At 41.3% G+C, this 15,039-nt stretch overlaps 1 protein-coding gene and 1 pseudogene across 2 annotated transcripts in view; one reads left to right on the forward strand and one right to left on the reverse strand.

The window, feature by feature from the left end:
* Positions 1-6,302: 6,302 nt before the first annotated feature.
* Positions 6,303-10,092, forward strand: LOC149010126 (uncharacterized). The gene is made up of 3 exons (XM_089162402.1): positions 6,303-6,492; positions 8,611-9,665; positions 10,033-10,092. Exons 1-3 carry the CDS (start codon positions 6,303-6,305, stop codon positions 10,090-10,092), a joined length of 1,305 nt encoding a protein of 434 aa, XP_089018528.1.
* Positions 10,093-10,142: 50 nt separating this feature from the next.
* The window catches only part of LOC149010127 (G-type lectin S-receptor-like serine/threonine-protein kinase RKS1), a 5,199-nt pseudogene continuing 302 nt past the window's right edge, over positions 10,143-15,039 (reverse strand). The window contains exons 2-10 of the transcript XR_016174540.1: positions 14,331-15,034; positions 14,097-14,225; positions 13,799-14,001; positions 13,466-13,676; positions 13,098-13,335; positions 12,367-12,517; positions 12,096-12,270; positions 11,023-11,070; positions 10,143-10,222 (exon numbers count right to left, since the gene is read on the reverse strand). The product of XR_016174540.1 is annotated as a G-type lectin S-receptor-like serine/threonine-protein kinase RKS1 (transcript). The remainder of the gene's footprint in view (positions 10,223-11,022; positions 11,071-12,095; positions 12,271-12,366; positions 12,518-13,097; positions 13,336-13,465; positions 13,677-13,798; positions 14,002-14,096; positions 14,226-14,330; positions 15,035-15,039) is intronic.

Below are 15,039 nucleotides of genomic sequence, written 5' to 3' on the forward strand. Positions count from 1 at the left end.
ATTATATCTATTATTCTGATTCATTTATGATTCATTCTTTCTTTATTGGATTTATGGTTTATCTTCCGCACTTTTATTATGATTGTTCATGATTATGTTATTGTTTATGTGGGAGGTTGATCACTCGATACCTGATCTTCGGGCTGTGGATCACACTCTCGGGTATGCCAGATAGGGTACCGGCTGGGAGGGCGTGACATAGAGCCTGCTTCTCAATCTGCGAATATCTCGTCTCCGCATCCAGCAACACGTGGCTTACATAGTAAATCGGCCACTGTTTCTTATCTTTCTCCCGAACAAGTACTGCACTGACCGCGGAAAGGGATGTCGCTAAATATAGCTGTAATATTTCCCCCTTCTCTGGCCTGGACAGGATCGGTGGTTGTCCAAGTGCATCTTTTAATTCCTCAAAAGCTTTCGGCACTCTTCGATCCACTTTGCTTCCTTACTGCCCTTCGGGTCTTTAAGTGCCTTGAAGAAAGGCAAACATTTTTCTCCGGACTTGGAGATAAATCGATTTAAGGCGACAACTCTCCTGTCAAACATTGTACATCCCGAACGGTTTTGGGAGCCTCCATATCAATCGAGCTTGTATTTTGGCGGGATTTGCCTCAATTCCCCTCTGTGATACCATGAAACCCAAGAATTTGCCCTAGGAGACTCCAAAGGCACATTTTTCGGGGTTCAACTTCATTTGATGTTTCCTCGATCTTGAGAAAACCTCGATCAAATCTGCAATGTGATTTGCTTTTGTAAAGCTTTTCACCAGCATGTCGTCAACATATGCTTCAACGTTCTTTCCTATCAGCTCTTTGAAAATCTTGTTGACGGCCCTCTGATATGTTGCTCCTACATTTTTCAGGCCAAAAGGCATGACCTTGTAATAATAGCTTTCACGATCAGTCATAAAAGCCGTATATTTCTCATCTTCCCTATTCATAAGGATCCGATTATACCCCGAGTAGGCATCCATGAAGCTTAAAGTTTCATACCTGCGTGATAGCATCTATCAAGAGGTCAATCCGAGGCAACGGGTAACAATCTTTTGGGCAAGCTTTGTTTAGATCCGTGTAATCTGTACACATCCTCCACTTCCCATTCGCCTTTTTCACCATCACCACGTTGGCCAACCAAGTTGGGCACTCGATTGGTTCTATGAAACCAGAATTCTTAAGTTTTTCAACTTCATTCCGAACGGCTTCATACTTTTCAATAGAGAAATTTCTCCTTTTTTGTATCACTGGTTTCGCCTTAGGGTCTATCCAGAGTTTGTGCTCTGCAATGGCCCGATCGATCCCGAGCATGTCCTCGATGAGACCACGCGAATACATCTTTATTCTGTTGAAGAAATAAATTCAATTCATCTTTAAACTCTTCCAAATTTGTTCGGACCCGACATAAGTATTCTTTTTCGCATCCTCGGTACACAGCTGGATTTGCTCTAGTTTCTCCACTGGTTCGGGCCTTTGCATCTCTGTCTCTTCCCAATCATCTCGAACTTCTATGGGGAGGGCAGTAACCTTCTTCGGACCCTCCTTGTCTTTTAAATAGGCAACATAACACTGCCGAGAGATCTTACTGTCGGAGGAGACTTGACCGATTCCCATATCGGTCGGGAATTTTATCTTCAGTGCTTTGTCGAAACAATAGCACCTATCTTGGATAAAGATGGTCGCCCAAGAATCATATTATAGGCTGGTAGTTCTCGAACCACCAGAAAGTTGATTCGGACAGTTGTTTCTTTGGGAAAACTTCCAATGGAAAGATCCAACTGAACCGATCCTTCCGCCACTGCAGATGACCCTGCAAAACCATATAGGTGTGTTGATGAAGGTTTCATCAAATCTTGATCCACCTTCAATTTTTGATACACTTCGTAAGAAATTAGGTCAGCTGCAGACCCTGTATCAATCAATACTCTATGCACTTCCCGCCGTGCAATCTCTACCTTGATGACTATAGCATCATCGTGAGGTAAACAAACATCTCTCTCTTCTTCTTCGCTAAAGGTGATAGAATCTTCACCATTCAGCTTCTTCCGCTTCTGCGCCTCTCCGGCTCCAACAAATTTGGATTTGGTTTTTAAACTCCGGAATGATTCAGGCTCTGGACCCCCGAAGATGGTAAGGATCGGTGACCGAGTAGCAGCTTCAATCACTTCCTTGCCTTTTTTGGACTTCGGGGCCTCCCTTGATCGTTCCGAACGGACCGAACGATTCCTTTTAGGGGCAGCCGCACGTGGCCCGCGTGGCTCCTCCCTTCTTCCGCTAACAAAAGCTGGACGGATGTCCCCGAGATATCAATCTCTCAATATACGCCTTCGGATGACGACGAGTCATTAGTGTAATGACCATAATCCTTGTGGAATCGGCAATACTTTTCCCGATCCTGCTGCTCTCCGGTTTCAAAAGAATTTTAGGCGGCCACTTCAAAATATTTTTTCTTTTGAGGATATTCGGAATATCGGCCCGAGGAGCATTCAATGGAGTGTACTCACTTCTGCGGGGGATCTTTGGCGCCAAGGTTGGGATCTTCCAACCCGATCACGAACATTCTTCTTTGGCTTCACGCTTCGTCAGGGAGCCTTTTGTTCCTTATTGGAGACTTTATTATCTCCTTGGCGCGCATCTAGAATCTCCATGACTTCATCCCACTTCGGCATCTCTGTACCAACTCGGCATAAGTCGTGGGTATATCATGTAGTAATAATTCCAGGAGTTTCCGATTTGTGAGTCCTGTGAATAGAGTGGTTCGGCTACTGTTCATCCAAGTTTTCTATTTCCATCGTCACTTTGTTGAATCTTTTCGAAACTCTCCGATGGATTCGTTCTTTCCCTTGTTTGACGATAAACAAGGTTTCTTCCGTTTTCTTGACCTGTATCCCACTCTGGAATCGCCCTTTGAATTGGCGTGCCAATTCGTCAAAGTTTACGATCCTTCCCGAGGGAAGGTTAGAAAACCACTTTTGTGCCGCTCCGATTAGAGATGATCCAAAAACCACCGCATAAAATTTCATCGAAATTACACGAAAGCGCCATGGTCTGTTGGTAATAGCCAATGTGAGCTGTTGGATCTCCGGAACCATCGAATGTTGAGAAGGTAGGCAAACGGAAGTTATGGGGAAACCGATATCCCGCGATTGGCTCAGCAAAAGGAGTCTTCCGAATGACTGAGTAAATATCCTCAATTATTCTTCCCTTAGCCAATTGCCCTAACTTCTCATTGATGTTGGCCAATTCTTGACCAATCTGGGTCGGGTGATCTTCGGCAATACGATCACGACCTCGATTAACACGATCATCACGTGCTACTCGATCATCACGAACAACCCGTCCTTCACGAACGTTTCTCTCGTCACGAACTGCTCGATCATCACGAACGGTTCTTCGACGATGGGTGAGTGAGTTCTTACCCCAGAATCCAACCTTGTATTTGAATCGGTTATACTCTCTTGCGGTCTATCGAACTGATCGCCTCGCCTTAGTTGATCATCAATCCTCCGAAGTCCTCGATCTCCTTCACGAAAATTCTGATCAACATTCCGGTCTTCAGCCATTCTTTGGTCACGTGGCAATGCACGTCTCCCCGAATCGTGTTGATCAGGTTCTTGTGGTAAAACCACTCGTCTGGTGAGCAAGCGGAGTGCTTGGCTCACCTCCAAGAGTTGAATCTTTACCTGATCCAATTGATCTTGGATTGTATCAGGAGGATTACGTCCTCCCTGGCCCTTATCCACTTCGATAGGATTTTGGCTTTCCTGGGAATATCTGGATTATTCACCCCGTGTATCCGAACACCGGAATTGCGTTGTGCAGCGGCTGCTGATCTAGTCACCATGGCTTTTTCAAGTCTTTCCCACAGACGGCGCCAAATGATGCGTCCAAAATCTGCTTAGCCCTTGGATCTCCACGTAGTGTCCTGCAAAACAAAAGCGTCAGATGTGGCCCGACCGCTGGGGTCGGGAGTCCACCTACGAAGGCTAAGTCGGTTGATGAACTTAATCACAAACGGCTCTGCTAGAAGCACGAGCTAATGAATGAAGAAACGGGAAAGGTGATCTAGATAGCAGGACGCTGATAGTTGAGGTCTATTAGTATGCATCTGAACCTGAGTCTTAGATAATATTTTCCTTGATCGATTGATCCGTCCCTCACCTTGTATAGTAGTGAGGTTTATATAGAGTGTACCTTCGAATCTCCTTCGTTGGATGCACTCGAGCCTTCTTCGGGTAGTCGTTGGATCTTATCAATAAGATCCGTTGAGCGATAGACTTCTACTAGTTTGGGCTAGTAGAGGACTCCTGAGATAACCGTTAGGTTATGCGATAGTTATCCCTTTGATGATGATAATTATCCGCAGCCGTCAGTTTGAGTCTGCTGTCATCAGGGTGATTACCCTAATCCATAAGTAAGATTAGGGCACGCTTGCAGCAGAATAATCTTTCTTCTTCAGCAAGCCTTCCTCTGAATCCGGTTCGCTCGGGAGCGATTCGGTTTTCTCCGTCTCGACCGGGGTCGAGGGTCGGACCAGGTATGAACCCGGTCTGATCATAAACTCTCCATATCACCAAGATATCATGCATTGATTGCACGTCAAATCAATGGATAACATGAGCGGATATTCTGAATAATATCTGAAGCTAGGTGTGTTGCAGCTTGAGCTTCTCCAAGAAGATATAGGGCTTGGCTTCTCCAGCAAGTTAAGCATTATATTCAATATGGACTCTTTATTGGGCATATGCCAATCTAAGGGAGCAGGAGAATCTTCTCCAAGAGGAGATCATGGATCCTAAATACAAAGGTAAAAAATGAAAGAAAAAACGCATATTAGGTGAGAAAACAATAGCATTTACTCTCCTATAATAACTCTTAGCATTGAATGGTCTTTGAGTTCTAACTCCTCACTACAAGGTTTTGTGTTATCTGGAATCTAACTAAATCGTCTGAGCTGGCTTTCCGTCCACAAAGGCGGCACACTCTTATGGTTCACTTCATGTGCAGGCATCTGGTTTAAGATTACCTCAGGTTGTCTTTGAACCACTCTGGTCCAGTGCAGATGCAAGAGCTACATTTGGCGTTGTTTGTGGGAAAGACAATCATTTTTCCTTTGTATTTTACCTAACAAGAGTAGAGATGGCTGGAGACAATTCTGATAATAATGGTTCCACGTCTCAGGGACATCCGCATGGAAGGAAGAAGGCAAATGCTCGAAAAGAGGGAACGTCAAAGGATACCTCTAACTGGCCTTCACGTGAGCTGCAACTTCAACTTCCCGAACAATGAACCACCATAAATATGGAACTTCCCTTCCAGCATATGATCCCATGCAAGCACAAACTCTTCAAATGAAGATTATGGAGATGATGATGACTTCCAAACCATGGTAAATCAATGTAGCCAGCTCATGCCACTTACAGGTCCAACTATGATCTTGCCTTTGAAACAATGGTTCCCTCCCCCGTCTCTCCTCTGGATAGGGCCTAGGGAGAAAGAGCAGCTTTGCTCCCCACTAATTCGACTAAGTGCAAATTGGATGATAGCAAAAAGGATCCGCATGGAGGAGCTCATCGTTTAGTTTTTGACAAACTGGGTACGCATTATGATAGACACTCTTTTCTTGTAGCCATTGTTGAGGGAATTCCACTCCCTAAGGCTAGGAAGGCTCCCAAAGAACATTCTGCCGAATCCAGTGCATCTATGGAAGATCTCCCCTAGTAGTACAGGATGATCAACTATACAAACAAATCAAAGACATGAACGAACGTCTTCATCAACTAGACAAGAAAGTTCCAGACAAGGTGCAGTTAGTGCTCAACCAAGATCACTTTATTCCAGTAATCATGGCAACACCACTACCTATGGGTTTTCATGCTCCTACCTTCATAGTTTATGATGGAACCACAGATCCAAGGGTTCACATTAGTCATTTAACTTCCATCATGACAATGTGTGGAGGAGTAGATGTCATCAAGTGCAGATGCTTCCTGCTTCCTTGACAGGTCCAGCTACTACCTAGTTTTCTCTCCTGCGCAAACACTCCATCAGTACTTTCCAAGAGTTAGGTTATGCCTTCGCAGCTAGCTTCAAAAGTGGGATTGAGAAATACAAAACATAAGACAATCTTCCAGCACTGAAGCAAGGACGTACAAAATTAATTCGAGGGTTCATCACTCGATTCAACAACATCTCCATCCTCTTTAAAGACCTGGATGATAAAGTGGCTTACACCGCTTTCAAAAGGGCGACTTCCAAAGTGGAAAGGAACCCAAGACTCTGGCTAAAATTCTAGATCTTGGGTACGAGATGACTACGGTGGAAGAAGAACTCGAGGCAAATGGAAGTGATTACAAAGAAAGAGAGAAGCCCTTCAAGCATCCTGCATGTGAAGAGGCCTTTAAACAAAGACCTCCAAGAAGGGAGCAGAAGGGGAAGCAAGAATGGTGCAGAAGTGCATTGATGAGGAGGAGCAGGAGGCTTTCACTCCTCTTAACAGGTCATGATCTACTATTTTGGTGCAGATCCGAGACACAAGGTTGTTGAAAAAACCTAGAAAGATACATGCCAGGATAGAGAACAAACTGACATGTCCAAGTATTGCCTATCACCAAGATAAAGGGCATCATACCAATGATTGTTGGATGCTCAAGGTAGAGATCGAGAAGTTAATTGCCAGTGGACATCTGAATCAGTATGTTAGATCTAGTCGTTGGGAAGAAAGATCACCTCCCAAAAAATGTAGTAGATCTCCACCTAGGCATCATGATGAATCAAGGGGTAAGGCTCCAGATACTTCTCAAGACGAGGATCTTCCTAAGATTAATACTATCTTTGGCAACCCCACTCCTGAATCCTTTCATCAAGCAAAGAAGAATTTGTGTGTGGCAAGCACCGTTGGGCCCTCCAAAAACACACGCTTTACTCACTGTGAGCCAATTACCTTCGAGGAAAAGGATTTGGTGGATGTGCATACCCTGCATGTTGACACCATAGTTATCAAGGTCAGACTAGCCAACCATATGGTTTGTAGAGTGTTGGTGGATATAGGATCATCTACTGATATAATATATTTGGATGCTTTCTATCACCTCAAAATTGATCAAGAGGCTCTGACTCCAAGTGCAACCCTTCTTTATGGGTTTGCGGTAAGTTCCACCATGGTGGAGGGGACTATCCAACTCCATCTAACAGTTGGAACAACCCCCCGACAAGTGACATTACCAACCATATTTATGGTTGTTTGTAATATCTCTACTTGCATCATTTTGGGGAGACCATCCCTCAGTGCACTAGGTATCATTGTCTCTCCAAGACATGTGATGATGAAGTTTCCTATAGAGGAAGGTGTTGGTATGTGCAAAACTGATCAGAGGCAATCTAGGAATTGCTACTTCAACTTCATCCGGAAACAAACCTCAATGCCGACAAGTGGCATGACATTGATGGTAGAAGTATGTGATGATAGAGATGAAAGCCAGATCCAGAGAGGAGAACTAGTGGAAAGCCTTAAGAAGATTCCACTAAGTACAACTAATCTAGAAAGAGGAACTTTGATAGGTTCAGAGCAAGGAGAAGACTTCAAGCAACACTTGGCAGCACTCTTAGCACAAAACGGTGATTTTTTTGCTTGGTCAGCTAAAGATATGCCAAGAATTGATCAAGTTATTGCTGAACACAAGTTGTGGATTACAAAGGGTAAATGCCAGTTATCCAAAGAAGAAGAAAATTTTTTCTTGAGAAAAATCAAGCCATCCAGACAGAAGTTGATAAATTAGAGAAATCTAGTTTTATATAGCCCATTGAATGCCCAACATGGTTGGCTAACGTGGTGATGGTCAAGAAAGCCAATGGGAAGTGGAGAATGTGTATTGATTGCACAAACCTAAACAAAGCATGCCCCAACGATTGTTATCATCTTCCTAGAATTAATCTGTTAATTGATGCCACAACTGGTCATGAGGTGTCAAGCTTCATGGATGCATATTCAAGCTACAATCACATTCTTAATCCAGCAAATGAGGTCCATAAAGCTTTTATGACAAGTAGAGAAAGTTACTATTATACGATCATGCCGTTTGGACTCAAGAATGCTAGAATCACATATCAACGAGGTGTAAATAAGATCTTTTTCCAATAGATTGGTCGCAATATGGAAGTATATGTTGATGGCATGTTGGTGAAGAGTGTGAAGCGACAAGACCATATTATTGACTTGTCAGAGGTCTTTGGGGTACTCAGAGCACAAAAGATGCACCTCAATCCTAAGAAGTGTGCCTTTGGGGTTTCCTCTGGGAAGCTCTTGCATTTCATGGTCTTTGAAAAAGGCATTGAGGCCAACCCACAAAAAAATTAGAGCCATTTTAGAGATGCAACCACCAAAGACCACAAAGGAGATAGTGCTTAACTGAAAGAATAGCAACTCTTAGCTGCTTCATTTTGCGCTCTGGAGATAAAAGCTTACCTTTCTTCACAGCTTTGAACTCAATCAATGCCACAAGGGGACTAGTCTAGACAGAAGAATGTCAAAAGGCTTTTGAGGACCTCAAATTGAAGCTAAGTACCACACCTTTGCTTACTTGTCCACTTCCTGGAATGGAATTTATTTTGTATTTAGCCACTTCACCTAATGTTGTAAGCTCAGTTTTAATTCAGGAAGAAAAGGACATCCAAAAGCCTGTTTATTATGTCTCTCATGTCTTGCTTGAGTTTGAAACTAGATATCCTAAAATTGAGAAACAGGCCCTCACTGTAATGGTGTCCATTAGAAAGCTCAAACCATACTTTCAAGCTCATCTGGTAACTGTCTTAACGAATGTGCCCCTAAAGAAGATCCTACATCGGCCAGATTTGGCAGGAAGAATGGTGTCTTGGGCAATTGAGTTAAGTGAACATCATGTTTATTTCAAGCCCAGAACAACCATCAAAGGCCAAGCTTTGGCAAATTTTGTAGTTAAATCTTCTTCTGGATGGAACTCATTTCAAGGGTTAGAGGCATCTCTAGAGACTTGGACACTCTTTGTGGATGGAGCTAGTAACACATATGGAAGTGGTGCTAGTTTGGTGTTGCACAGTCCAAGTGGTTTCACCATAAATTATACCCTTCATTTCACTTTTCTAGCAACAAATAATGTAGCAAAATATGAAACCCTAATAGCTGGTATGCAGTTAGCACAATCAGTATGTGTTAAGAGCATTTTAGTTTATAGTGATTCACAACTCATAGTGAATTGGGTTCTAAAAACTTATGAGGCCAAAGAAGGAAAAATGCCTCAGTATTTGGCTAAGGTCAAAGAGTTGAAGAGTTATTTCATCAACTTTGTAATCCACCAAATTCCTAAAGAAGATAATGCCAAGGCTGATATTCTGGCTAAGCTAGCTTCTATTGGATTTGAAGATATTGAATCCTCAATCTATCGAGAAGTACTTGAGGAATACAATATTGAAGAGATGGAACTTATGGATATAGATGAAGAGGAGCCATCTTGGATGGACCCCCTAATCTCTTACCTCCAACATGACTGCCTACCAGAAGATAAGGAGCAAGCTCGTACCATTAAATGGAGAGCAGCTAAATTTTCAATGCTAGAGGAAATCCTATACAAGCGTTCCATTGAGGGTCCTCTCCTGAAATGTGTTGGTCCATCAAGAGCCCAATATGCCTTAGCTGAGGTACTTTAGGGTATTTGTGCACACATGGGAGCCAAAGCCTTAGCTTTTAAAATACTCAGGCAAGGTATTTATTGGCCAACTATGCTTAAAGACGCTCAGAATTATGTGCGAAGCTTTGTGTCTTGCCAAATCCACTCTCCAATTCAAAGAATAGGACTCTGGAGGAATTTTTTATAGGGTAATCTCTGTTAACAACCCAAACCACGGAAGGTTCAGGAACTTTGTATTGGGATTTCCCCAACACTTTGTAATACCAAATTTCAGCATACCTGTAACTAGAATTCCTAGGGCTGAAAAAGCCCAAGGCATAAGTGTTTCCAGCTGAGACAAGGATTTGTCCATCAGTGATTAATTTGGTTGGTTTTAGGTAATTGGAAGGAGAAGTGGGGGTGGCATCGTAGATGCAGAACTGGAAGAGGAGGAATAAGCATAAGTGTATGAGAGGGAACATAGCACAATCTCCAGCAGCTAATGGATTCAGAGGGAACACAACACAATCTCCAAGAGCCAATGGATCAGCTCAACCTGAGAAATGATGTTTCCTTTCTTCTCATGCTCTGCTTTAAAACCCAGCAAGTATTAACAATAAAGCCAAGAGCTTTTGACAAAGTATGATCAAGATAATGGTGTATAAAGAGATATCTAAGTAGACTTGCTATTATTGCAAGGTTTTTCCATGTGGGTCTTGCTTGAGTGTTACGTAATTAATGCATAGCACCGTGCAAAGTACGGTTGAGATCCAAAGGAGGGTCAAGACGTCGATTTGACAGCTCGTTTCACACAAGTAAAAATAACTTTTGCGAAACCAACAGTTAAGATCAAAGTCTCGATCTTAGTTTCGACCTCTCGACTGTAGGCAGCACGATACTGTGCATTCATGTGTAGCACTCAAGCAATTTCCCTTCCTCGTAAGACAAGACATGGTAGTCTAATCATCTTCTTGCCTTATAGAATGGCGCATCTGGTAAATGCCTTACGATATGGAGTCTTAAGATGGGCGACAAGTCTCCAATGGTTGTTACTTTGATTCTTCCATACATATGGGTCCTCAAGATGATCAGTTTGCCTCATTAATTACCGTGACAGTACTAGCCGGTTATACCCCAATTCCGAATCCTGATCATCTCTCCGTCAGGGAAACACAGAGTGCTCCCCCATGGCTTCCTAACCACAAAAACCAGTGGGTCTCACTAGTGAAAAAGTTTTTTTTTTTTTTTTTTTTTTTCCAAAAAGTGTTTTTCACCGTGGGCCCCACTGGTTTTTGTGGTCAGGAAGCATCGGGGTCGCTGATCCGGACTCCCCCAATTCCTATGTCTTCTATGACACTCTGGCATGCATCTTTCTTTCAAAAGGTAACCCACAACAGAAAATGTGAAGCCCTCGCTGGGATTGGGTAGATATGCTGCTAAGCCCTGCAAACCAACCATCGACATAGAACCTCTCAACAATGAAACCAAATTTCTGTTGCGAAACGGTCTTCTGATCCAAACCTAGATTCATGCCCAGAAGACGTACTTTCATCTGGTGGTCGAAGCTTTGCCACTGGAGCTCATAATTTGCGCTGCCGCGCGCTCTGTAGAATCCAGGAGGATCCGATGAAAGAGGAACCAATAGCTTATTCATCAGTCTTGCTTGCTTCCTTATTTTGAAATTTCACTTGCTTTAACCCAGAAAAGAAAATGAGTTTCACTAGCAGAAGACCCAATGAAGAGAAACGAGTTGAGTTTATTACTTAAGGTTGTCGATCAGAATCTGTGCCGATAACCAGGAATCAATTTTGAATCAGTTTAATTAAGAACAATACACGGTTCAAGATTTTGGTTTTAAGTGATTTAATTGAATTGTAGTGAAACAGACCAAACCAAACCTGAACCATCTTTAACCCAATGATCATGTTTTATATATATATATGTACACCACCCTTTGTAGATGCATTTGCATGATAATGGATTATTAATATGTTCAAACAACCAACACACAATGCCAAAAAAAGAAGAATTAAAAAAAACTGCACCCTTTATCAATGTTCCATCACACTAATCAGATATAGGATGATACAGCTCAATGGGATTAGATTCAAATTTAACAAATTTTCTTTCTCCTTATTTATAGGATTTGAATTTGTCAAATCTAATCACCTTGAGCCATATCTGCCTATATATATCTAAAATTGCCATGGCCACACCCATGGATAGTGGAAATCTGTGTTGGTGATTACATAACATTGGAGAAGATCAAGCTGGGTTCATAGATGTCATGACAATGGATTACTAACATCTTCAAATAACCATCATACAATGCCAAAAAAAAACTCCTTTTATCGAGGTTCTATATCACTAACTATCACTCCATTTATAGAGGGAAGTGTATCTTGGTCATTGAGAGTTCTCTGCATCAGAAGAGGAGGTCGGCTAGGTACAGACATCTCGATTTCATTTTCCAACATGAAAATAACACTTGACATGGTTGGCCTATCTGATGGACTTTGTTGCACACATAACAACCCAATTTGGATACATCTTGAAACTTCATAGCCAAGGTAGGAGTCACCCATTGATGAATCAACTATCTCCAATGTATTACCTTCTTTCCACAACTCCCATACCTGAAAATTTTCAATGTGATTGTCTGAATATGAGGATTCTTGATTGAAAAGAACACCTTTTCATAACTAAAAATGTAAGCAAAAATATATACTTACATGTTCTATTAGATGCGTTGATGCATCATCATGAAAATATACGCAATTCCTTTTGCCACTTATTATCTCTATTAACAATACCCCGAAGCTAAAAACATCTGACTTTATTGAGAAAAGTCCTTGCATTGCATACTCTGGTGACATATAACCACTATATTGACAAAGCAACAATTAAAATAAAAAATAATTAAGTTCATGGAAGTAGTAAAATAATTTGTTTAATCATATGTACAATGTTACACTTAATGAAGGACCTTTGCCTTAAAAAGAAAGAAAGAAAGAAAAAAATCACAAGTTTTACATTCATCCCAAAAAAAAAACATAAAAATGATCAAGTTATATTTATGGGTAAATTCATATGTGAAGTCAATTGGTTTGGCAAATATGGAAGACATATGCTGAGCTAGAAAGTTGGTACAAGTCTACCTCAATCACATATAGAGAGATAGATGAACAAGTTATCTTCTTTTCTTTTTGTTTTTAGATTCTGCTTGGTAGTTTTAAGCAGTTTTGTCAGATCACATTAAGTTTCTCATATGTTGTGTGTGATTGCTTAATTTTCTTTTTTTTTCTTCTCTCTCATTTTTACAGGCATCCTCTAAAATAAGGCTTTTTGGAGAAGGGAAAGATCATCATTTACTTAGAGACACGAGAAAAATTGTGCATAATTTTTGAACTGGGCTACTCCCTCTCTTTCTTTGTGTTTTGAGAAGAAGGATTGGAAAACTTACTATGTCCCAACAACTTTTCTTGTATTTTCTTGTTCTTGATTTCCTCCAAAAATTCTTGCCATACCAAAATCTGAAATTTTGGGGTTCATCTCCTCGTCTAGTAATACATTGCAAGCTTTCAGATCTCTATGGATGATTCTCAACTTAGAGTCTTGATGAAGGTAAAGAACATCACGAGCAATTCCTACTATGATTTCAAATCGTTTAATCCAATCAAGCAATGCTTTCTTACTATCATCTGTTCAAAGCATTATCATGAATTAGACACTAATAATAATAATAATAATAATAATAATAATAATAATAATGATATTAATAATTGAAGAAGAGACACAATTTCCTAGCTAGTTAATAAGAGTGAAGCATACCAAAAATGAAAGAATCCAAGCTATTATTGGGCATGAACTCGTAGATTAAAATCTTCTCTTCTTCATGGACACAACAAGCAAGAAGGCTAACCAAATTTCTGTGCTGAAGTTTTGCAATCAATAGAACCTCATTTTTAAACTCTTCAATTCCTTGCCCTGAATTCCTGGATAGTCTTTTAACAGCTATCTGCTTCCCATTGGACAACCGACCCTGGAAATTGAGATTAAAACAAATTAATAAACCCTTGAACCAATACCAAGTTATAGTATTGCAGACCATGCTTGCAATCTATTAATTAAACTAAATAGTAACTGAAGAACAAGAGAAGTCGCCTTGTAGACAACACCAAAACCGCCTTGTCCAAGCTTGTTACTGGGAGAGAAATTGTCTGTGGCAGTTGCCACAACTTGTAGTTCAACGAATGGCAATTCGGCATTCGAATCAATGTCTTCGAACTTTTTTTTCCCAATAAAGTTTCTTGTTGAACTAGTGAAATCAAATAAGAACCTACTACGCTTCTGCTTCTCAATTGTTCCTAATCGGTTGTAATTAGATATTAGAAGTTGCTTGATACTACTCTGAGTAAATAAACCATGAAAAAGATTCATTTTTTTATTTATTATTTTTTACCTCTTCTCTTCTTTAGCAATTGATACACAAAAGTAGCGAAGAGAAGCACAACCACAACAGGAGACACGATAAGAATCACCAGAGTCCGCTTGTTGTGAAGAAATCCTCCATCTTTTCTTGCATGTTCAGCTGCAACACATAAAACCATCATCATGAACAGATATATTTGAACCCCCCCCCAAAAAAAAAAAAAAAGAAGAAGAAGGAACTCATTGATTTAAGAAATGAGTTGACCTAGCTCCACTGCATCCACTCGTAGGTGAAAATAATCGCCACCACAACTAAAATATCGAATGTCCATCAAGTTGCCGAACCAAGCAATGCAACCACTGCCGCCACCAGTAAAATATGTAGGGGCATAGGCAGTGCAAGAGCAGTTCTTGAAGCACTCTTGCTTACACTCGTCGAGACTCAAATTCTTGTTGACTAGGGCCATGGATGTGTCTGGAAGCTTTAGGCCTACCAGCTTTAGGAACCCATCTCCCTTACCGCACCCAAGGCTTCTCTTCCTCACACACCCATCAGACCATTCCCTAAAGGACCAAGTGCATTTGAGACTTTGGTTGGAAACTTGGTAGGCACACGCACTCCACAGTGTTCTCCTCTGTGCGACAGCTCCCGTAAGCATTGCAATATCCGTAATACTCACACTCATTGTCAAATGTCGAATAGAATATGCTCCATCGACGTTCTTTCTCTATCCATGTCATCCGTTGCATCTCCCCGAAGTAATTCAGCATGTATGGTGAGAATAAAGAGTTGTACATGTAGTTAATTGAGTAAAGCTCCTCGCTATTGTCAACGAATTTGGTCCTGTAGAGGTATGTGTTCATTAGTGGCATACCATTAAACCTTTGGCCGTTCCAGGGGCCAGATCTCCAAATCGGAGTCGACCCTTTGTACAAGAACAGCTCGGTACACCGTCCACGTGAGTTGAACTTGA

Source organism: Hakea prostrata, chromosome 7 (genome assembly GCF_041222555.1).
Source record: "Hakea prostrata isolate BN-2017 chromosome 7, UWA_Hpros_2, whole genome shotgun sequence".
NCBI classification, from domain to species: domain Eukaryota; kingdom Viridiplantae; phylum Streptophyta; class Magnoliopsida; order Proteales; family Proteaceae; genus Hakea; species Hakea prostrata.

Coding starts and splice junctions, on each gene's coding strand:
- LOC149010126 (XM_089162402.1), top strand. CDS start 6,303: ATGACTACGGTGGAAGAAGAACTCGAGGCAAATGGAAGTGATTACAAA. Junction 6,493..8,610: donor GCTTTCACTCCTCTTAACAG/GTCATGATCTAC, acceptor TTTTGTATTTAG/CCACTTCACCTAATGTTGTA. Junction 9,666..10,032: donor CCCAATATGCCTTAGCTGAG/GTACTTTAGGGT, acceptor GGTTGGTTTTAG/GTAATTGGAAGGAGAAGTGG.